Raw genomic sequence first — 24,282 nt, 5'->3', positions numbered from 1 at the left:
AATTGCCGCCGCAGATCGCGATCGCGGCTTTTTTTTTTTTTTTTTGGTTGCTTGGGGCGGCCAAAACCCTGGAGCCGGCCCTGGCTGGACTTCAAATTTAACATGGAGGTGTAGCCCGCAGAGACTGCCACTGTGATCCCGTGTTCAGTGATCCCTTTAGCCGCGTTGTCTGGCCCATTCTGGACCTAGTTTCTCTCCTGGTCATACTGAAGATGAGGGTGACTGCAGTATGACCCATTTAGGGTGACCAGACAGCAAGTGTGAACAATCGGGATAGGGGTGGGGGGTAACAGGAGCCTATATAAGAAAAAGACCCCAAAATTGGGACTCTCTATAAAATCGGGACATCTGGTCAACCTAGACACATTCCTGCAAATTGGGTGCATCCCCCAGGCTTCTGGTAAACTATCATCATAGACCTTGTTACTATGAAGTTTAGACACTTCTAGCTTTAAGTGGCATAACATTTGTTGCAGTCTGAAAGCCATGGAAACCCTGACTTGCTACCAATCTGCATTTGTGAGTGAGTGGCAGGGTCTGAATGTTTCCCTCCACATTCTTTTTCCTGCAGTTACAGTCGGGTACCTGTATTTAAAATAGGAATTAACCAGGAAATAATCTGATTGGTAGGCGCTCATTTAAAACATATTATGAATTTAATTGAAAACGGGGGCTCAGGTAACATCCTGGACAACCTTCCCTCCATCTATTTCTGGTACTGAAGAATGCACAGAATAGCCGTGAAGTTCTTGCCTGTGGCCATACTGAGTTCAGCTAAGGACTTGCTACTAGTCTGAACCCTCAGTCACTCTTTGCTCTTCCTTTATATGAGTTTAGATAAGATCCCTAACACTTACATTAGCGTAGATACAATTTTGAAAAGTTTTCATGAAATGTCTTAGACAGTCAGGTTCCTTGCTGGCTCAGAAGCCAGATCATCAGCTGATGTAATGTGGCACCACTGGGCTGAAGTCAGTGGAGCTACTCTGATTTACATCAGCTGAGGATCTAGTCCTAGTTCTGTATTGAAAATTGTTGCCATCTGTCTGCTTGGTGGTCTCTGTCCAGTTCTTGGGAGATAAGCGCACACCTCACAAGACCCCCCAGCACAAGGAGCATTCCTTGGTAGCCTTGTTGGTAGCCTCAGCAGAGACCAGGGGCCAAATGAGCATGGAGATGAAGTTATCATTCCCAGTGCAGGTGAACAGGAGATATGGCTTCTCTGGAAGAGGGTTGAGAGGAAGGCTGGTCCGGTGGTTAGGGTGCTAGCTTAGAACTCAGGAGACCTATGTGCTAGTCCCTCCACTGCCATAGATTTCCTGTGTGACCTCAGGCAAGTTAGTTAGTCTGTCTGGTCCTCATCTGTAAAATGGGGATAATGGTGCTTCCCTAGCTCACAGGGGTGTTGTGGGGATAAATACATTAATGATTGAGAGGCCCTCAGATACTGTGGTTATGGGGGCCAGATAAGTACCATAGGTAGATACATTGGTAGTGCAGGGTGATAGAAGGTTGCCATATGGCTTCCCCTAATGTACCTGTTCTGTGGCTAAATGGAGGAATTGACTCTTCAGGTTTGCCATTGAGGTGCTTCGCAGACACATACACTTGTTATAAAATATAAACTAATTAAAATAAACAAGCCCCAAGCACAGAATGGGACCTCCAAGAAGTCGTGAAATCTCCAATCACACCTTTGTGGTTTGTCTGGCTTCTGAGATTGGCTGGAACATGGTAACAGTCCTGTGTCCCTTTCTATCCCACAGATTGATGAACTCCCTGAGGGAGCTGTGAAGCCTCCAGCAAATAAGTACCCTATCTTCTTTTTTGGGACTCATGAAACGTAAGTGAATGAACATGGTGGTTTCTTTTGAAATGTGAGGGCCTGAATCTCCTTTCACTCAAACTGTTCTTATTCCTGTGTCTCTCCATTGACATTAATGGAGTAAATCTTGATTGAAACCAGTGTAAGACTAGAAGTAGATACTATGGGCCTGAATCTGGCTCTAGTAGGGTAAAGGAGCCTTAACGTGGGTGTGATTGTGAATGCCACCCTACAGGGCCAGGGTGGTGCATCGGGGCCTGCATGTCAATGGGAATTGGGGCCCATGTTTCTTGCATGTACACATTTTGACATGACTTTATGTTAATGGATCACCAGGAGCCAGATCTATGATAAAAGTACATTATACTTGAGCTAACCAAGATGAATGTATTATATTCAAACACCTTTTTGGGCTCAGTCCGATCCCATTGAAGCTGGTACCAAAACTCCCATTGACTTCACTGGGGTCAGAATTTGTCCCTTCACCAATAAAGAGGGGTTTAGAAAGTGTTTTTTCTTAATTGAAATTTGAGTGGCTCTAATTTTTAGCTCAAGTTAATATTAATTTGGGGGGAGTAACTGACTCAAAGTCAGTGAAAGAGCAAGGATTTTCTCTTGACTATGGGCCAGATTTTCAAAGGTATTTAGGCACCTGGTGGGATTTTCAAAAGCCCGTCAGCACCTAAAACCCATTGAAATCAGTGGGACCTTAGGCGTCTAGATGCATTTGAAAATCCTATGAGGTACCTAAATACTTTTAATAATCTGGCCTTGTAAGCTTGTATTTCTGCATAAACATAGAACAGGGCAGGGTGAGAAGGTTGGTGGTGGGCAAATGGAAAAAGAGCTAAGCTGAATCAGGAGTCTCACGCTATTTCCACTTAGTGCTTAAAATAAATATTCTTCTGTGTTGCGGGGTGGAGGAAGGTGGAACAGAAGGGATGGTGGAAGAACTGAGCTGGGTTGGGCCATGGGGGAAATGGGTGGGAGTAAAGAGTCTCTAAATAGTTAATTACCACATCTTAGAATAAGAATAATATTAATTAGACGTTGCTTACTGTTAACTCTGCAGTGGCTTAATTTTGGGCTAATGACCTCATTTGCCTCAGAGTTATTATTAGCCTGTGATCTGATTTTTACCTCAGGAACAGAAACGCATTCTGCAGTTATCTCCATATTTTATACAGAATAACTAATAATAAACTGCAGAGTGCGTCTCGTTAGCTCTGTTACGGCAGAGCAGTGAAAACTATCCTCCTCCACGAAGGACACTGTAAAGATCTCAAACCCAGGTTGGGATGATTTTTATTTTTTACCTTGTGTGTAAAAACTGAACTAAAATTTCCATATGTTATGGATGAGATAAATTCAGATGTGTCAAGGTGAGTTTCACATGATGCTCTGTAATTGTTTTCCCTATAGCTTTGGTGTGAGCCCTTGGCCATATGAAGAGACATCTCTCAGTAGCAGCAAAATTAGGGAATACTTTCTTAGAGATAAAGGAAAGTTAACTTCTTGGAGTTCTTTGCTCTGATGTCACTTTTATCATCTGTATGTTGGGAGATCACTCGTTAGCTTTTAAGTAAATGTACATTCTCCACAGTAGTAGTAGTATTGTATAAGTGTGGATTTCTCAGAGACCACATCAGATCGGGGTGCCATTGTGCTAGATCAGTGGTGGGGAAACTTTTTGGCCCGAGGGCCACATCGGGGTTGCAAAACTGTATGGAGGGCCGGGTAGGGAAGGCTGTGCCTTCCCAGACAGCCTGGCCCCCGCCCCCTCCCACTTCCAGTCCCCTGACTGCCCCCTCAGAACCCCCGACCCATCTAACCCCCCCCTGCTCCTTGTCCCCTGACCACCCCCTCCCGGGACCCCCCAACCCTAACTGCCCCCCAGGACCCCACCCCCTATCCAACCCCCCCCGTCCCCTGACTGCCCCTACCCCTATCCACACCCCCGTCCCCTGACAGGCCCCTTGGGACTCCCATGCCTATCCAACCCCCCCTGCTTCCTGTCCCCTGACTGCCCCCCCAAAACCTCTGCCCCATCCAAACCCCCTGCTCCCTGTCCCCTGACTGCCCCCCGGAACCTCCTGCCCCTTATCCACCACCCCCCCCCGGCCCCCTTATCATGCCACTCAGAGCAGCATGTCTGGCAGCCGTGCCACTCGGCCAGAGCCAGACGCGCTGCCCTGCAGGAGCGCACAGTCGCGCTGCCCAGAGTGCTGCCCGCACAGCGGCGTGGCTGCGGGGGTGGGGGGACAGCAGGGGAGGGGCCGGGGGCTAGCCTCCCCGGCCGGAAGCTCAAGGGCCGGGCAAGACGGTCCCGCAGGCCGGATGTGGCCCACGGGCTGTAGTTTGCCCACCTCTGTACTAGATGATCTAGAGACACATAGTAAGAGCAAGTCCTTGCCCCAAAGAGCTTACAGTTTAAGGCCTCGGTACAGCAGCTGTCTCCATGCTCTCAGGCCCCTGAGGGAATGGGACCACTTGTCAATAAAGTTACTCACATGTATAAGTGCTAAAAAGATCAAGGCTGAATTCAACTGAAGCTGCTCAAGTCGGAAGAAGGATGGTCCAACAGTCAAGGTGCTAGCATGGGACGATGAAGATCTTCGTTTAATTCCTTTCTCTGTCACAGATCCCCTCTGCCACCTTAGGCAAGTCTTTTAGTCTCTCTCTGCCTCCATTCCCCATCTGTGAAGTGGGGATATTAGCACTGCCTTACCTCACAGGGGTGTTGTGGGGATAAACACATGAAAGATTGTGAAGCTCTGAGACTCTACAGTGATGGACGCCATAAAAGCGCGTAGGAGGTAGGAAAAGGGTTACAGTAAAAGATAAAGTGGTTACGTAGCTATGAGCTTATTTTGATGGGGCAGAAGCTTCTCTAATGGTGAAGCTCATAGCTTCTGCCCCATCATGCTTAATACAAATTATGATTGGCCACGGAAGTGTAAAAATACCAGTCTTCGAGAAATAGTCAGCGAAGAAGAAATGATGGTTGTTTTAGGTTTTATGTATGAAATTATTGGTTTATTTTCCAAAGTTTGTTTATGCCAGGAATCGCCTAGAATGTGAGTAGGATTTTCTAATCAAATTATAGCCATGGTTTTTGTAGGTAAATTCTTACTAATTTTATTTCTTCCTCCCTGCATCGTGATGTCCATTTTTGGGTCTGGTTGACCTGCGGCAGAGCTGCTTTATGAAAGGGGGTAGTGCTAAGTCTCTTAGCTGTGATGCCTACAAAATAACTTGACAACAGTTAGGCACCTGGTGTGTTGATGGCACTGCTAGTAATGCCGACCAATATCGTCCCATTGTTTTCTTGTATCCCCTATCTGTTGTCTCTTGTTATACTTAGTTGTAAGCGTTTGTGGGTAGGAACCATCTTTTTGTTCTGTTTGTACAGCGCCTAGCACAATGGAGCTCCGAAGGTAATAATAATAAATACCACAGCCATTATGACCACATAACAAAGGGGTAGGTTTTGGGTCATGGGTTCTAGCATTTCTCCATGCACTTAAATTTTTTATACAATATTATTTTTAGTCTGTTCCCGATTTGCAGAATTCTCATCAGTAATTAATATAATACATGAGACTAAGTAATAATTGTTTTTAGAGATGCACAGCATGATTTCAAAACTTCAAAAGTTGAGGTCCTGAATCAAGACTGTAAAATCTGTAAATTCAGATTCACAGCACTAACACAAAATCAGCCAGAGTGTAATGATTTAATGCGATGAACAAAAGAATAGGCATCACAGCTGCAATATGTGTTTAACTTGCAGGGAAAAAATCCTAACAATATTTTTTGAATGTCAATTTTGTTAAAATGCAGTGCATTCCTGGGGCCCAAAGACCTCTTCCCATATAAAGAATATAAAGATAAATTTGGGAAGTCGAACAAACGAAAAGGATTTAACGAAGGACTGTGGGAAATAGAAAACAACCCTGGAGTCAAGTTTACTGGATACCAGGTAAATGACAGCTTCCCTTCCATTCCTCCTTATCTTACTTATATTCCTTTTGAGGGTGTCTTATCCGTGTAACAACTGGGTAGCTGGTGCTAGAAGGCCGTGGTTTGGATAGTATTGAAGGGTTTCTGAGCTGGTGATGGGAATGTAACTGCATAACATAAAGATAAGCATGATCCCATACTCTGTGACAAATGGAATCTTAATTATACAGCACAGCCCCTCGGTCCGTGCAGTAGTCTGGAAAATTCTGCAGCAGGTATAGGTGAATTAAAAAATAGTGTGTGTTTATTGAATTCTATGTAAACATGAATATTTGGTGCGCAGTTCCTTTTGTTGTTTATTTTTATAGCACTGTGCTGCCCTCTAACTTGACAATGGGCTGAGGATTTTTGCATTGACAATGATTAACAGCATTATAGAAGTTTGGGGAGGGGAGATGGCAGAGCAGGAGATTTTGATAGGAGCGGTGACTGCATTTAACTGTTGTCCCTATCATATGTTCTTCTTTGAGTGATTGCTCATGTGTATTCCACAATAGGTGTGCGTGCTCGCCACGTGCATCGGTGTCGGACGTTTTTCCCCTAGCAGTACCCGTAGGGGAGCGCCCCTCGCGACCCCTGGAGTAGCGCCTCCATGGCGTGGTATAAGGGGCGCTGCGCACTCCCCCCACCCTCAGTTCCTTCTTGCCGCCAGGGAAGGTGCTTTGGAACTGCTCTGGTCCAGCTTTGCTGTAGCTTGTCCCCAGAACTCTTGTTTGTTCAGTGTATGTGACCTGTAGTTAGTACTCCATTAGTATTAGTTTAGTTTAGTTGTGCGCACGGGCCGGGGCAGGCCCCGCACCCCAGGTTTAAAGTCGTGCGACACTTGTAGGTGCCCGATGCCAGTGAGTGATCCGCACGCAGACTGTCTAAGCTGTTTGGGTGAAACTCATCTCAGCGATCGCTGCAAGATTTGCAAGTCGTTTAAGCCTCGGACCGAGAGAGAGAGACATTAGGCCCCGGGCTATCCTCTTGGAGTTGGCGTTGACCCCGACTTCAGTGCGCCGCTCCAAGTCGGCACTGGGCACCGCTATGTCAGTGTGCGGTGACTCCTGGGCGCCATCTACTAGTTGGCACTGCTCCCCATTCACGGGGCACGTCAAGAAGACTAAGACGAGGCCTACACCGCCGTGGTACCGTAGTAAATCTGGGGCAGAGACTAGACCCGTGTTGGGCAGTCCTCGATCCCCATCGGCCTCTAGGCCTCTGACTCAAGTCGAGCAGAGTAGCCCGGCCCAGTCAGAGCAGGCTTCACCGGATGTCCGGATGCTCTTCACGCCGGAGGCCCTGCAGGCGGCCTGGGACATCATGTCCATGCCATTACCAGGAGCACCGCCAATGTTGGCCCCACGCTCCAGAGGCAAGCCGCTGCTGGGATCTCTGCAGTCGCCCTCGACTCGGTACCGGTCTTGGTCGAGGGAACGTTCCCGACACCGTTCGCCGCTCAGCGACCGTTCCGTGCGTAGTCCACGTGGGTCGCTGTCGACTCCCACCAGGTTGTCTGGCTGTGTTCCGTCTGACCGAGACTCCAGGCACCGCTCCGCCTCGAGGAGCGAACACCGATGGGACCGAGGCAGACAAATCCAAAGGTCCTCGTCTCGGAGGGGCTATCGCAGCCAGTCGCGACACGAACGTCGACGCTGTTCCCGTTCGTCGTCCCGCTCCAGGACCCTGCCACGGCACCGCTCCTGCAGCCCCGGGGGTCGATCACCGGCGAGTCGCTGTCGTGGATCCACCCGTCAGAGCCGATCGCCGAGCAGCTGTTACCGACGGTACCTGTCCTCCACGTCGAGGTCGCAGTCTCGGGGTCGGCACAGCTCCCGGCGCCACTGCTCCTCCTGGTCCAGGGACAGTGGCAGGTCATACGTCAACCCAGCCTCCCTTCGTAGCCATCCATCGATGGGTCAGGCCAGCCAGGCCAAACAGCCCGCTCCTTCGGTGCCACAGCAGGTGCAGTGGCACCGGGCCCCATGGCCGGCGCAATGGTACCATTGGGCAGCATGTCCCCCAACACAGCCCCCGGTGGGGGTTCGCTCAGTGGCCGGAACCTCAGAAGGGCTGTCGGCCTCCCTCTCCTGACCTCCGAGGAAGAAGTCGGTGGGACGTACATCCTCAGCACTGTGCCCGGAGACCGACCAAGTGGTGGATCCTCCAGTGCCAGTGGACACGCAAAGTACGGCGCCGGCCTCCTCGCCCTCCCCTGATGAAGCGATTACGGCCCCTTCTCCCTCCGTCCCGCAGGAGGACTCTAAGACCCACCAAGAACTATTAAAAAGAGTAGCATCAAGCCTCAACCTCCAGGCAGAGGAGATAGAGGAGCCCTCGGACTCCCTGTTTAATGTACTGTCCGCCTCGGTACCGGGCAGGGTGGCCTTGCCTCTCTGTGAAGGGGTGGAGAAAATTTCACATGCCCTGTGGCAAACCATGGCCTCGTTGGCCCCTGTCTCTAAGAGAGCGGAACGCAAGTATTTTGTGCCTGCCAAGGGGCATGAATACCTCTACACCCACCCTGCCTCTAACTCCCTGGTGATCAAGTTGGTCAACCACAGGGAGCGGCAGGGCCAGCCAGCCTCTACTCCAAAAAATAAAGATTAAAGGAGGCTGGACTCATTTGGAAAAAAAATTTATTTGTCCTCGAGCTTCCAGTTACAGGTGGCGAACCATCAGGCTCTCCTGGGCCGGTATGAGTTCAACCTGTGGGGCTCTTTGCCCAAGGTCAAGGACTCCCTCCAGGAGCATGACAGGAAGGAGTTCAAAGCGCTGGTGGAGGAGGGTACAGCGGCTGCCAGGGCAACCCTGCAGGCAGCTTCAGATGTGGCAGACACGGCCTCTGCGGTGTCCATGAGAAGGGCCTCATGGCTCCTGCTCTCTGGGCTGTCCAGTGAGGCCCAGACCTCCTTGCAAGACCTCCCATTTGACGGCAAAGCTCTGTTTGCGGACCAAATGGACATAAAACTGCATGGCCTGAAAGACTCCCGCGCGACGCTTCAGACTCTGGGCCTCTATTTTCCGGCTGTGGCTAAACCTAAGTTTAAGCCGCAGCAGGCTCCCACCCAGGCCGTCCACTCTAAATACGAGCCCACTTATAAAAAGTCGCAGGACTATAAGAAATGCCCGCAGAGGCAGTCTCGGCCTGCCCCCCAGCCTGGGTCCTCCAAGGGCAAACAGGCAGGGAAACGGCGGTTTTGACAGGACTCCCAAGGGCGCCCTGCCAGTTCTCATCAGGGATCCACCCACAATAAAGCTTCTCTTCTCCAACCGGTTGTGTGCTTTCCTCCCGGAGTGTTCGCAGCTGACCTCAGACCAATGGGTCTTCAACGCCATCTCCTGGGGTTACATCCTCCAGTTTACCTCCACCCCGCCCAACCACCCACTGCCCCCGTCCCTCCTGGGGGACCCCTCTCACGAGGCTCTGCTTGAGCAGGATGTGGGTCGGCTCCTTGGCCTAGGAGCGGTGGAAGTGGTGTCAGTGGAGTTCAAACGCAAGGGCTACTACTCCTGCTATTACCTTATCCCGAAGGCCAAAGAGGGGCTCAGGCCCATCCTGGACCTGCGAGGCCTGAACCAGTACATGGTGAAGCTCAAGTTCTGCATGGTCTCCCTGGCCTCCATAATTCCCTCCCTGGATCCCAGAACGCGTACTTCCACATTCATATATTCAAGGGGCACAGACGCTTCCTCCATTTCACAGTTGGGCAGGAGCACTACCAATTTACAGTCCTCCCATTTGGCCTGTCCACTGCCCCCAGGGTATTTACAAAGTGTATGTCGGTGGTAGCGGCCTACCTCAGGCACCATGGGGTCCAGATCTTCCCCTACCTGGACGACTGGCTGGTCAAGGGCAGCTCCCGGTCGCAGGTGTGGGATCACGTGGCGCTCCTGTCCACGTGCGCCACTTTGGGCCTGTTGGTAAACGACACCAAGTCTACGTTAGTCCTGGTACAACGCATAGAGTTTATCGGGGCAGTCCTGGACACCACGTCGGCCAGAGCCTCCCTCCCACAGGACAGGTTTGAGACCCTGAAAGGGCTCATCGACACGGTCACAAGGTTTCCAGTGAAAACCGCCAGAGCGTGCCTCCAGCTCTTGGGTCACATGTCGGCGTGCACATATGTGGTCCGCCACACCAGACTCAGGATGAGGCCCCTCCAGCTCTGGTTGGCCTCGGCGTTCTCCTAGACCAGAGACAGGATGGACAAAATCCTCACTGTACCCGAACCGGTGATCGCCTCCCTATGATGGTGGTCCTCCCCGGGGAACATGCTCCACGGGGTCCCATTCAGAGGCAGGCCTGCGTCGATGGAACTGGTGTCCGATGCATCAGACCTGGGGTGGGGAGCCCATGTGGGGGACGTTCAGACCCAGGGTCTGTGGTCTGCACAGGACCTGGCCCTCCACATAAATGTCAAGGAGCTCAGGGCGGTGCGGCTGGCGTGCATGGCCTTCCGCTCGCACCTGGAGGGCCGGGTGGTCAGGGTTCTCACGGACAACATGGCCTCGATGTTTTGCAACAACAGGCAAGGCGGGGCCCTATCCTCTGCCTTCTGCTGCAAAGCCCTCAGGCTGTGGGACCTCTATATAGCCCACGACATTTGCCTACAGGCCTGCCACCTACTGGGCGCCCAGAACTCGCAGGCAGATCGCTTGAGCGGGGATTTCTCCTCTCAGCACAAGTGGTCCCTTCACCCAGAGGTGGTGTACAGACTTTTCCAAGAGTGGGGAACTCCCCAGGTGGACCTGTTTGCAACCTGGCAGAACCGTCGCTGTCCCTGGTTCTGCTCCGGGGGGACTGGGACGGGGCTCTATCTCCAATGCCTTCCTCCTGTCCTGGTCATGCCGGTTTTCTCTATGCCTTCCCCCCGTTCCCACTGATAGGCAAGGTCCTGGAAAAGATAAAAACAGACAGGGCCCGGGTCCTACTGATTGCTCCGGCATGGCCCAGGCAGCATTGGTACGGGACCCGCACGGGCCTGGCAGTCACCCCGCCATGGCCGTTGCCATCCCGCCCGGACCTGCTCTCCCAGGACCTGCCTCCTCCACCCCAACCTAGTGGCACTCCACCTCACGGCGTGGCTGCTCAATGGTTAGGCCGGGAGGAGAGGACGTGCTCGGAAGGGGTTCAGTGCGTCCTCTTGGAAAGCAGGCGACCCTCCACGCACCGAGCCTACTTGGCAAAGTGATCTCGGTTCTCCCGATGGGCAGATGAGCGGGCCGTTTCCCCCGTGGCTGCCCCAATCCAGCTCATTCTGGACTACCTCCTTCACCTTAGAGCCCAGGGCCTGGTGCCCTCATCCGTCAAGGTGCACTTGGCGGCCATATTGGCCTTCCACCCGCTGGTGCAGGGCCACATGGTATTCTCCCATGCTATGACTGGCAGATTCTTTAAGGGATTGGATCGTCTCTTCCCGTATGTCAGGCCCCCAGTCCCACAGTGGGACCTGAACCTGGTGCTGGCCCGCCTCACTGGCCCCCCGTTTGAGCCGCTAGCTACGTGCTCCTCATTGCACCGCTCATGGAAGGTAGCCTTCCTGGGCGATCACGTCGGCTAGGCGGGTCTCGGAACTCAGGGCCTTGACCTCCGAGCCCCCGTACACGGTGTTCCATAAGGATAAGGTCCAGCTCTGCCCACATCCTTCATTCCTCCCAAAGGTGGTCTCTGCCTACCACATGAGTCAGGACATTTTCCTGCCGGGTCTCTGCCCCAAGCCCCATATGTCCAGTGAGGAGAGCCACCTCCACACACTGGATGTGCGACGGGCTCTGGCTTTCTACCTGGAGTGGACAAAACCGTTCAGAAAGTCCTCGCGGCTGTTCATCACCTCGGCTGAACACATGAAGGGTCGGCCGATCTCCACTCAACGGCTCTCCAATTGGATCACATTGTGCATCTATACCTGTTATGACCTGGCGGGAATCCCCCCGCCGTCAATTGTGAAGGCACACTCAACTAGGGCGCAGGCCTCGTTGGCTTCCTTTTTGGCTCATGTCCCTGTCCAGGACATTTGTAAGGCTGCTACGTGGTCTTCAGTTCACACTTTCACCTTGCATTATGTAATCGTCTCCCAAACCAGGGAGGACGCCGGGTTCAGAAGGGCCGTTCTCTGTCCCAAGAGTTTGTGAACTCCTTCCCACCGCCAGCAGATATAGCTTGGAATCACCTATTGTGGAATACACAGGAGCAACCACTCGAGGAAGAAAAGACAGTTACCTTTTCCGTAACTGGTGTTCTTCGAGATGTGTTGCTCATGTCTATTCCACATCCCGCCCTCCTTCCCCTCTGTCGGAGTTGTCTGGCAAGAAGGAACTGAGGGTGGGGGAGTGCACAGCCATGGAGGCGCCAGTCCAGGGGTTGCTAAGGGCGCTCCCCTACGGGTACTGCTAGGGGAAAAACTTCCGACACCGGTGCACGTGGCACACCTATTGTGGAATAGACATGAGCAACACATCTCGAAGAACACCAGTTACGGAAAAGGTAACTGTCTTTTAGGAATAGAGTCAGTCAGCCAGAGAGGAACAGTCAAGGGGCTATAGAAACCCAGAGTATGTTATATGGTCCTTTGAGAGCATAAGCCACCTCTAAAAGATGGAGGACAGCTGTTATCCAATGAGCACTTTTCGAAGTATAGAACATCTGCAGCTGAGCCTGGTATCCTGTATTCCTGTCCCTCTTTCTCAGCCATGGAGATGATGATCTGAATGTTGATAGGGGTGGGGTTTCGGGGGCCACTGGACTGCTGGAGAAGGAGCGTGGGAGAGTTCTCCACATCCTGGTCGGATCTGAAATTTCCCTCTAGGGAGATGTTGGTTTTTTGGGCTGCCACCCTTTCTACTGATTGGGTTACTTGCCCATGCAGCCAAGATCTCTGAGTTTGCATTGCCCGGCACAAACCTGGAAAATGACAGATAAATCCTATTGGACTGAGTCATTAGTTCTCCACTCTGCCGTCACCAGCACTTGTGTTTCTCTGTAAACTAGGGCTGTCGATTAATCGCAGTTAACTCATGCGATTAACTCAAAAAATTAATTGCAATTAATCGCAGTTTTAATCACACTGTTAAACAATAGAATACCAATTTAAATGTATTAAATATTTTGGATGTTTTTCTACATTTTCATATAAATTGTATTCAGTGTTGTAATTGAAATCAAAGTGTATATTATTTTTATTATTACAAATATTTGCCCTGTAAAAATGTTAAACAAGAGAAATAGTATTCTTCAATTCACCTCATACAAGTACTGTAGTGCAATCTCTTTGTCGTGAAAGTGCAACTTACAAATGTAGATTTTATTTTTGTTACATAACTACACTCAAAACCAAAACAATGTAAAACTTTAGAGCCTACAAGTCCACACAGTCCTACTTCTTGTTCTGCCAGTCACTAAGGGAAACAAGTTTGTTTACATTTACAGGAGATAATGCTGCCCTCTTCTTATTTACAATGTCACCAGAAAGTGAGAACAGGCATTTGCATGGCACTTTTGTAGCTGCGTCACAAGGTATTTACATGCCAGATATGCTAAACATTTGTACGCCCCTTCATGCTTCGGCCACCATTCCAGAGAACATGCTTCCATGCTGATGATGCTCGTTAAAAAAATAATGCATTAATTAAATTTGTGACTGAACTCTTTGGGGGAGAATTGTGTGTCCCCTGTTCTGTTTTACCTGCATTCTGCCATATATTTCATGTTATAGCAGTCTCGGATGATGACCCAGCACATGTTGTTCATTTTAAGAACACTTTCACTGCAGATCTGACAAAATGCAAAGAAGGTACCAATGTGAGATTTCTAAAATTAGCTACAGCACTCGACCCAAGGTTTAAGAATCTGAAGTGCCTTCCAAAATCTGAGAGGGACGAGGTGTGGAGCATGCTTTCAGAAGTCTTAAAAGAGCAACACTCCCATGCGGAAACTACAGAACCCGAACCACCAAAAAAGAAAATCAACCTTCTGCTGTGGCATCTGACTCAGATAATGAAAATGAACATGTGTCGGTACACACTGCTTTGGATTGTTATCGAGCAGAATCAGTCATCAGCATGGACGACGTCCCCTGGAATTGTGGTTGAAGCATGAAGAGACATATGAACCTTTACCACATCTGGCATGTAAATATCTTGCGACGTCGGCTGCAACAGTGCCATGAGAACGCCTGTTCTCACTTTCTGGTGACATTGTGAACAAGAAGCGGGCATCATTATCTCCTGTAAATGTAAACAAACTTGTTTATCTGAGCGATTGGCTGAACAAGAAGTAGGACTGAGTGGACTTGCAGGCTCTAAAATTTTACATTGTTTTATTTTTGAATGCATTTTTGTTTTTTTACCCAATTCTACATTTGTAAGTTCAACTTTCATGATAAAGAGATTGTACTGCAGTACATGACAAATATTATTTCTTTTGGTTTTTTACAGTGCAAATACTTGTAAACAAAAATAAATATAAAGTGAGCGCTCTAGACTTTTTATTATGTGTTGTAATTGAAATCAATATATTTGAAAATATAGAAAACATCCAAAGATATTTAAATAAATGGTATTCTATTAATGTTTAGCAATGCGATTAATCACGATTAATTTTTTTAATCACTTGACAGTCCTACTGTAAACCTTTCTGAGCGTCATCTCAGAAAATGCATCTGATAACTGTTTTCAAGTGGCTACTGAGGAACTTGCCCCTGCCAGCCCTCTATTTTGATGGTTGTAAGATCAGGCTAATTTATTCCTGAGTAAAATGATTAAAGTGCAAGCTCTCTCTTCTTAGGATCTCCCTGTGCAATATGGGACATGGCAAAAATTAATTATTTGGGAGGAGTTTTAGTTAATAATAATTATTATTATTTATTATTTCAAAGGCAATCCAGCAACAGAGCTCGTCAGAAACGGAGGGAGAAGGCGGAAATACGGCCGATGCGAGCAGCGAGGAGGAAGGTGATCGGGTAGAAGAGGATGGAAAAGGCAAAAGAAAGAATGAAAAAGCAGGCTCAAAACGAAAAAAATCCTACACTTCAAAGGTGATCCAGGAGCTTTTCCATTGTCACTTGTGCATTGTAATGGCAGTTTAGCCCTGCCTTCTGCACTGTCTAGATTTCTGTTCCAAAATAGTGGGGTTTATTGAACTAGAGAGGACAGTTGGTCTAGAGATTAGGGCTCTATCCTGGTATTTGGGAGACCTGGATTCAATTTCCTGCTCTGCCACAGACTTACTGTATGACTTTGGGCAAGTCACTTGGTCTCTCTGCATCTCACTTCCCCATCTGTAAAATGGGGTTAATAGCATTTCCCTACCTCACAGGGGTGCTGGGAGGATAAATACATTAAAGTTTGCCAGGGACTCAGGCACTGTGGTAATGGGAGCCACGTAAGTATTTGAGTTCCTATAATTCATTTTCATATTTCTGTCTGTCTGTCAGCACAGTAGCACTGGTGTATTATTCAGGGGGGCAGATTGTCAGCTGGTTTAAATCAGCACATCTCCATGGAAGCCAACAGAGCAATACCAGTTTACACCAGCTGTGGATTTCCCCAACATATTTTACACACTTCCCGGATTATCATTTTTATTAGATCAGAGAAATTCGAGGTGGTGAAGGGAAGCTGGATGGTTGGCAGCTGTGTAATGGGCATTTCAGGCATTGGCAGCTGAGTTGGGACCAAGGCAGCTGGGGTTGTGGGACGAGCACATTTATATAAGGTAAATATAAATAAGGATAAAGATGAGGGAAACATTTAACAAGGTCAACGTTTGAATTGTCATGTTCAGTTTTCAGAACTAACTCTGCACTGGGATGAATGAGGCAGTTCACCCCTCTCTGAGCTCTTATTTTAAGCTGTCTGCTTTGATTTACACTCAGTTCACATTTCAAGGTAATTTTCACAACCATAAGAACTAGAAACATAGGGCCGTATCATGCCATCGGTTTTAAGCAGAGCTCCCAGGGAGTTAAAAATCGGTAGCACAATATGGCCCATATTTTTCTTTTAATGAAATCTTGGGTTCTGTAGTATGACTCTGCAACAAGGGGTGGATTCCACAGCAAAAATCTATGACTGTAGAATTGTGGAATACATGGGCACTGATTATAATCGCGTGTATGATGAAACTGCCAGAACAGTCATGTTTTGATTAATGTGCTCTCAAGAACAGCTCAAGATGGCTTTGCTCTTCTTCTTCTTCTTCTTTTTTAAACCTGGTTTAATCACGAGCCTGATCTGAAGCCCACTGAAATCAAGGGAAAGAATCCCCTATAAGAATTAGTGCTTGATTTATTTTGTTTTATTAATCTGGCCTCTTACAATGTCACTGAAAATATTCCATTAATTATTTGGGGGCTAGTTTCAGATTTGCTGAGCTTTGCATTAGAGATGGGCTGGGACCTGAACAAAAACCTTAGATCTCAGCACTCAGGAACTTGTAGGTTTAAAAAAAAACACATACAAAGATTCCCTCCCTTCCCCCTCCCACGGTGTGTGTTTCACGTTAGAAATTCAGGTCTTATCTACCCTCTTTTTTTTCCCGGAAGACTCTGGACGAATGGAGAATTAGTAGGATGGTGGCTTAAAACCACAATCTATCCCTTTGTGCTGGAGAATTGCATAACATAAAGGGAAGAGGAAAGATGTATTGGTTCCGTATGGCTTTAATGTTAATATATTAAAACTGACAGCACTAAGAAAGTATGGAAAGCAGCTCTGGCAGTTCTGCTCTCGTTTTGCACCTCTGTGTTTAATCAAAACGTTTGTCAATCTGGCACCATCATTTCATTAACTACCAAACCTACAGATGACCCTTCTCCTGTTACCATCTCTACCTCTGATTAGCAGTGCTACCCACCTATGTCAGCTGTTAATTTCGCCTCTTGTTTCATCGGTTGCTGTAACTCTGAACGCTGAAACCAACCTATGCTTTCCACCCCCATTGACTGTATCTAGGAAGAGCTTCAAACAGGGGCCCATGAGCTAGGACAAGAAGAATGGACTCGCACGCGCATTGTAAAACACAAGCTACGTCTTTCTCGCCCTGAAGTTTGGTTTTTGTTTGTTAACTGTGTTGTTGATCTGTTTAGAAATCCTCCAAGCAGTCACGGAAATCTCCCGGAGATGAAGATGATAAGGACTGCAAAGAGGAAGAAAATAAGAGCAGCTCTGATGCGGGAGACGCAGGCAATGACACAAGAAACACTTCTTCAGATTTGCAGAAAACCAGTGAAGGGGTAATCTTCCGTTCACATTCCCTTTGTGTGCAGTTTGTTACCACAGATCTCAGACTCAGCGGTGAAGTGCACCCTGTGCAGAGGCATATACACACTGCATAAGTCCTGCTCAACTCCTGCTGTGAGGGTGTAAGTGGCGTTGGCCCTGCACAGGGATGAATTTCAACCTATATGAGTGGGCGAGCCTTAGCAAACACTGTGGGCATGATTTCGCCTCTCACTGACCCTAGCGTAAATCAGGAGTAGCTCCAGTGAAGTTGCACTGATATAAAACTGAGGTGAGAGCAGAATCGGGGCCTGTGCATGCTGTACTCTGACTTACTAAATGCAGTGGGCTTGCTTGTTCTCTCACGTGATTTACACCTACATAATTCTGCCAGTTTCTTTGGAGCTGCTTCTGATTCACACAGGCGTAAGTCAGAGGAGAATCAGGCTGTGTGCATGCAGGTTCCTGGGCTGATCCTGCTTTGGGTTTCACTATGCTGAAGGGGGCATATAATGGCATTGTGCCCCGAAGCAGCACGGCAGCTGGCACAAAAAAATAACCTGCACATCCCTCACAAGCTTTATCCACATACACTTGTGCCTGCTGCACTCCCTCGCATTGTTACTGTGAGCCCAGCAACAGACAGGGAGAGTGTTGGTCAGGAGAACGGATGTGTCTTGATGTGTTTATATCATATCCTGGCCTGTCCAAATGGGCGAACAGCAGCCACCTTTAAAAAAACAATTAGTCCTGCTCTGTATTGTCCTACGCCGTTCACACTGCACAGGTAACAGGCCTGGTTGTGGGGAACGATGCAGTGGGACACCGCACACTCAAATGTATCTTCCGACCTCCCCCTTCAGAGTTCTTTATGATTGTGTGGGGTTTGTCATGGTTATACCCTTTAACCACTGGGCATGCTCTCCGGTACACTGGGGCTGGCTCTGTCACTTGCATACGGAACACTAAGTCAGCATTGATCCTAGGGGTGGTGATTGGTGCAAAGCGTATGCCAAATGCTTGGGTCAGACTCCAAGACACATACTTGTGGGAGTAACATGGCGGTAGGCTACATCCCATGTTCAGAGTATGGTTGGAAGGTGCTACCATGCATGGAGTTTTGCCTGCTCATAGTAATAAGACCGGATGAATTTTCAAATTTCAGGATTAGGTACCTAGTCTCTCTTGGTCAGGGTTGAAATACTTAAGGAGCAGTTTCAGTGAGTAACTATGGCATAAAATGTGTGAGAGAGTTATAACTCCGTAGAGGTTGGAGTGGGATGGAATCCACCACCCTAACCTACACACAGGGAGAGGCGCTGTCCTGCAGCACTTCCAAGCCCTGTGCTGAAATAGGGTCCACAATCCCAGCACACCTCCTCCATGGGGATTTATAAGCACTGTAATCACTCACTCACAGCTGTCCCCAGGCCACTACAGACACTGCCACTCCACAATTTCTGAGGGGCTGATAAAGAGCACTGGGGGCATGGCGTCCCCAGTCATGCTTACTTAGTGGCAGCCCACCTCATATGTAGTGGAACCAGTGTGGTTCTGCTGTGCTAAGGGACTTCTGCGCCCCTGTACACTGAGTAAATGTCACCCTCAGTCCTCCTTGGGATTTCTCTTTGGAGCTTTCCAGTAGCTCTTAAAGTTCTGTTTCAAGGAAGTGATGGAGTCTTCATCTCTTGATGTCTTCAGATCAAGACTGGATGCCTTTCTAGAAGATGTACTTCAGTCAAACACAAGTTACAGAGCTCAAGGCAAGGGAACTGATATATCACAGACCGAAGAATTTCACCCAGAGGACACTAGCTGACCTAATGGTCTGGCCTTAAAATCTATGAAAGAACATTTGAACAGTAATGTGCAACTTGAACAGAGTGGGCCTGCTCCTCTTCTCACTTACCCCAGTGCAACTCTCTTTACCTCAGTGAACTTAAACCTGGTTTATGTGGGGAGGAAAATCAAGCTCAGTGGGTTTATCTGGTCATAAGAAGGTGCCAGGAACATAATACAAAAATATACCTTAAGCTGCTCTTTTCATCACAGGGAAGCTCAGGGTCCTGTGCAAGACTGGAATTAGAAAATTAGTTGTTTTGTTACAGTTTTCAGTGTGGAAAAGATGCTGACTTTGGCACCTCTAATTATACATAACAAACGGCCTCTTTAACGCTGCTCTCTGGAATGTGCGTGGTCAGCCCCGCCATTTTGGATCCATGCAGGGATCCCTGCCTAGCCTCATGGCTTCCCAAGCTTTGGAAGGCCATGGAAACCTGCTAGAATGGTGGGAGGCCTAAAAACATTCATCTCAACTTAACTGCAGCACTGCCCAGGGGAGGAGAGCTTTTGCAGAGGAGACCCCATATCTCTGGTGCTCCCAGCATGCATCCTCCTGTGGCCATGCATGAGTAACCCATAATAGCACAGTAGTCACTCCATTTATATAGTGCCCGGATGCTTTTCCAGTGTGCTGAAGGCACCTCTCCCATCTTCAAAGGGGACAGGGTTTGTCTTTTAATCATCATTGCTTTGACTGAGAGGTAGGAGATCAACATGTGCCTTTGGATCATAGCGCCCTTTAAAAACCTTCGCCATCTGACTGATCCTTGCTTAGCCAGAGAAACACTACCCTGATATTAGAACATAAGCCAGGCTTGCTGGCTATCACACCAGCCCAGAGGTTCAGCTCCTCGTGTAGGCTTGCTGCTAAATTCATACTAGCCTCATAGCTATTCCCAGGGTCCTCTGGCTCCCCTCCTTGGCTGCTGCTGTTAGCATGGCTGCCTCTCCAAAACGGTACCCCAGAATTACTGCATCTTGTACCTGAACCTCAAAAGTCTATTGGCTAATATGGATCTTAACAGAGCTTCTATAAGCTAGCAGCCACTGAGACTGCTTGCCCATTGGATAGAGAGTCCTTTGCTTTTAAATACTCAGCTGCGTGTTGTGACAAAGTTCCTCCTCTACCTTGGTGGGTCCTGCGCTTATTGGCGGATTTGCTCGCTTCACAGATCCACCCTGTGGGTCAAGAAACAGTCCAGAGACCTTCCCCTCTGGTAGAAGCTATAGTCCAGGTCAATTCCTCCTGTGTTTGATCAGAAGTTGGGAGGTATGGGGGGAACCCGGGCCCGCCCTCTACTCCGGGTTCCAGCCCAGGGCCCTGTGGACTGCAGCTGTCTATAGTGCCTCCTGTAACAGCTGCATGACAGCTACAACTCCCTGGGCTACTTCCCCATGGCCTCCTCCCAACCCCTTCTTTATCCTCACCACCGGACTTTCCTCCTGATGTCTGATAACGCTTGTGCTCCTCAGTCCTCCAGCAGCACACCCTCTCACTCTGTTCCTTGTGCCTCTTGCTCCCAGCTCCTCACACTCACTTCCTCTCCTCTGGCTCCCCCTGGCTTGACTGGAGTGAGCCCTTTTATAGCATCAGAGGGGCCTTAATTAGAGTCAGGTGCATAACTGCCTCACCTGACTCTTAGCAGGTTAATTGGAGTCAAGTGGTCTATTAGCCTGGAGCAGCCCCTGCTCTGGTCACTCAGGGAACAGAAAACTACTTATCCAGTGACCAGTATATCTCCCTTCTGCTACTCTGCTGTTCCCAACTGGTCTGGGTCTATCACAGTACCTATGCTTAAGCTTCCTCAAAATACCTTCTAAGCAGAATATTCCGGTGTAACATTTCTCATTTCTAATTGCATTTAGCTTTTACAGTATAAAACGAGCTGGTAAATGAGTGAATCCATGAAAGCAGATTCACATTGCATATCTAATCTGTGAGTTGTGTTTTTGGTTTTCGGCTGCTATGACTCTTAAATGTAACTGGAGACATACATTTTTTTTTTCCATTTTACTACTCTGGAGACTCTTGTTATGGCTTTGTGAAGCACACTCCTAAATGTTTTGTGACGGGATGTATTTGAATGTCAGGGCCACTGCTTGGCTTGTGTGATGGACTTTAGACTACGTACTGATATATGGAATTGATTTTAATCAAAAGCAAGGCACAGGCTTTGCATCCTTTCATTTGTGTGAGGATGAAGATAGTCACCATTCAGGGGTGGACAGTTCTATGGACTCTGAAAAATAATGCATTAGTTTGAAGTAAAACAGCTGGGATTTCCCCTGATACAGCCCAGAGACTTACTTACTCACAGTGGTGATCAGAGAGTGTGATTGAAGGCAGTGGAACTACTCATGGGAGTAACTGCTCATGCTAGGGTGAGGTAAGTGGTTACAATCCAGTCCAGAGTGGTTATCATCTGATACGATTACTACTGAGAGAGCATATTCAAAAGAGCTGGTGGCTGAGACATTTGTTAACGGTGGTGTTTTTGTGGAAGACCAACATTTCTAGTGACTCCTGTGAAATATAACAAATCCGTAGACTTCAGTAATAGCTGCCAGGAGCTCTTCCTACTACAATAATAACCTTGTGTCGCAGCATGTTTATTAAGGGTTGGATTCTGCAATCATTGTGACCTCAAAATTGATGCGCAATTATTTGTCACAACACGTGTATGAAGAAGGTAAACAAATGTCACTATTCCCTTCTTACAAGTAGAGAAACTAAGGCACAGAGAGATTAAGTGAATTGCCTAACACCACACAGGGAGGAAGTGTCAGCACTGGGATTTAAACTTGGCAGTAGTCCTACGCCCAGGCCACTAGAGCCTCTCTGACTGGATTCTCTATTCTCCTGCCGTACTTACATGTGCAACTTTCCTGACTCCACACATATTTTTTTACCTACAGGAGGCCAGATTCTCTTGTGCCCAGTTTCCAGTAGGTGCAACAGGAATGGTGGTGCAGCAGGGAGCTGGTTTCAGCTCCCTGATTTTCAGGCCAGTTTTGTTTGCTTCAGGCCAGGGTGGTTTTGCACTCTACTAGCAAGATGAGTGATTGACTCAAAGCAACGCAAATAAAGGCACTCAAAGTTGTCGCTGTCATTGTGTGGACACCGTCTTGTTGAAGGAATGAAACCCTTGCTGATCTGGGGCAGGGTGCATACCAGGGTAGGGTAGCAGGGGGATAGCCATCCTCCCAGCATCATAATCCTCTGTTCATCAGTTCCATGGGGATGGGGCTCTCTGTTCAGATCTGTGGTGCTGGCTGCTCCCTGCAGCATCATGACCACCACTACCCGCAAGTCCCATAGGTAGGGCCCTACGAAATTCACAATCCATGTTGGTCAATTTCACAGTCATGGGATTTTAAAAATCATAAATTTCATGATTTCAATTTAAATCTGAAATTTCACAGTTTTGTAATTGTACAGGTCCTGACCCAAAAAAGGAGTTGTGGTGGAGGGGGGGGTCGCAAGGTTATTGTAGGGAGGGTTGTGGTACTGCTACCCTTACTTCTGCCTTACGGCACTGCCTTCAGAGCTGGAGAGCAGTGGCTGCTGGCCCGGAGCCCAGTTCTGAAGGCAGAGCCGCCGCCAGCAGCAGCACAGAAGTAAGGATGGCCTGGGATGCCGTTGCCATGATTATTTCTGCGCTGCTGCTAGAGAGGCGCTGTCTTCAGAGCTGGGTGCCTGGCCAACAGCCGCCACTCTCTGGCAGCCCAGCTCTGAAGGCAGCGCAGAAGTAAGGGTGGCAATACCACAACCCCCCTAAAATAACGTTGCGACCCCCCTGCAACTGCCTTTTGGGTCAGGACCCCCAATTTGAGAAATGCTGGTCTCCCATGTGAAATCTGTATAGTATAGGGTAAAGGCACACAAACAACCAGATTTCATGGGGGGAGACCAGATTTCATGGTTTGTGACGTGTTTTTCATGGCCGTGAATTTGAGGGCCCTACCCATAGGACATTAGCAAGTATGTAAACACTGGTAGCGTCAGCATTAACGTAACCTCTGCCCCATCAATGCAGTGGAGTGGCTCTGGAAGGCGGATTCTGGGGCAGCAGCCAGTGGGGGAGCCTGGCAGCATGGCTTCAGCAGGAGCGGTGGGTAGATCAAGGAACCCGAGCAGAGGCACAGGGTCCCTGCAGATTTCTTGAGGGCAGTGTGGACCATCGGGGGAGCTGCTGGCTTGGGGGCCAAACCCCCTGCTACATTTTCGAGTAGGCAGGACGTGCCCTGTGATGGGCGGGGGGCTGTATCCGACTGGATTTCTGTCGCCTGTGCAGCAGCAGCCAGGTAGGGGATGATCTGACCCCTTCGTCTTTATCCATCTCATGTGCTAAGCTATGGCCCAGCACTTAAGTTGTAATTCTGGGCATTGAGGAGGAGTTGCAGCGTTAATGTGCGACTGAGCCCTAGCAAGTAGTGGCTGCCACCACTGCCCCTTCAGTTCAACCCCATGGGCACGTTAGCCTTGGCAAGAGCAAAGCCTTAACACTACGGTGGGATAGGTTTGTATAGTTAATGTAACGTTTTTATTGTAGGGACTGACCAGTGCAGCCCCTGCCTCTCTTGTTAATGCGGGAGAACGACATGTCAGTAGAGATTTGTAGTAAAAGGCAACCGGGATTTGGTTGACCAGTTGGTCTTTAATTGTTTTAACGGGTGTCTGCACCTCCCTCCGGAAGGAAGCACAACAGCAGTGAGAGCATCTCCAGGCAAAGGCTCCGAAGCACCTGTAAGTATAACCTTAGCGAGCGACGCATAAACAGGAGAGAGAAGAGAGTTAGTGTGGGAGCTTTGGAGAGCAAAGCATCACTGCCCTGGGAACTGGATGGGGAAGGGCCGTGAAGGACATTGGGCATGCGGTATGGGACGTATTTTGTAACAACCCCTACCATGGATAGGGGACGGAAACCAGGAACAAAAGCACAGCGCTCTCCTAATTAGATTCGTATTGCAGAGTGCCTAGGAGCCCTGGTCACAGACCTGGCCCTCACCGTGCTAGCTGTTGTATAAACCCAGAACAAAAAGACGGTCCCTGTCCCGAAGAGCCATAAGCAGCTACAGGCCACAACCGGACTGGGGGGCGATTGTGCTAGTGAGCTCCCTTAGCTGGCAGCATTAGTCAGCTGAACCGCTTGGGTCAGAGAGACATGCTCCCCCCCAGCCATGGTGTGATTGATGAATAACACTGCCGCAGGGGGGTGTACAGGGCGAGAGCTCAGGAAGGGAGCTGCTAGTGCTACAGTGTTAAAATGTTTGCTTTCTCCTATTCTCTTCCAGATCCTGTGTAAAAGGAAAACCGCACTATTCCCTGTGGATTCCCCCCCCGTCCCCCTTTTTCCTGATGTTGTTTTTTTCAGAATGAACAAAAACAA

The 24,282-nt window shown here is 48.8% G+C and overlaps 1 protein-coding gene across 1 annotated transcript in view; it reads left to right on the top strand.

Annotated features, from left to right (window-relative positions):
* The window catches only part of HDGFL3 (HDGF like 3), a 60,731-nt gene that overhangs the window by 34,256 nt on the left and 2,193 nt on the right, over positions 1-24,282 (top strand). The window contains exons 2-5 of the mRNA XM_026648316.2: positions 1,767-1,843; positions 5,669-5,807; positions 14,707-14,865; positions 16,918-17,064. Of these exons, the coding sequence (XP_026504101.1) occupies positions 1,767-1,843; positions 5,669-5,807; positions 14,707-14,865; positions 16,918-17,064 (522 nt within the window). The remainder of the gene's footprint in view (positions 1-1,766; positions 1,844-5,668; positions 5,808-14,706; positions 14,866-16,917; positions 17,065-24,282) is intronic.

This window comes from Terrapene carolina, unplaced genomic scaffold (genome assembly GCF_002925995.2).
Source record: "Terrapene carolina triunguis isolate 2854851 unplaced genomic scaffold, T_m_triunguis-2.0 Scaffold67, whole genome shotgun sequence".
In the NCBI taxonomy this organism is placed as follows: Eukaryota; Metazoa; Chordata; order Testudines; family Emydidae; genus Terrapene; species Terrapene triunguis.
The sequence above is the reverse complement of the archived record's forward strand: the minus strand, read 5'-3'. Positions and strand labels throughout refer to the sequence as shown.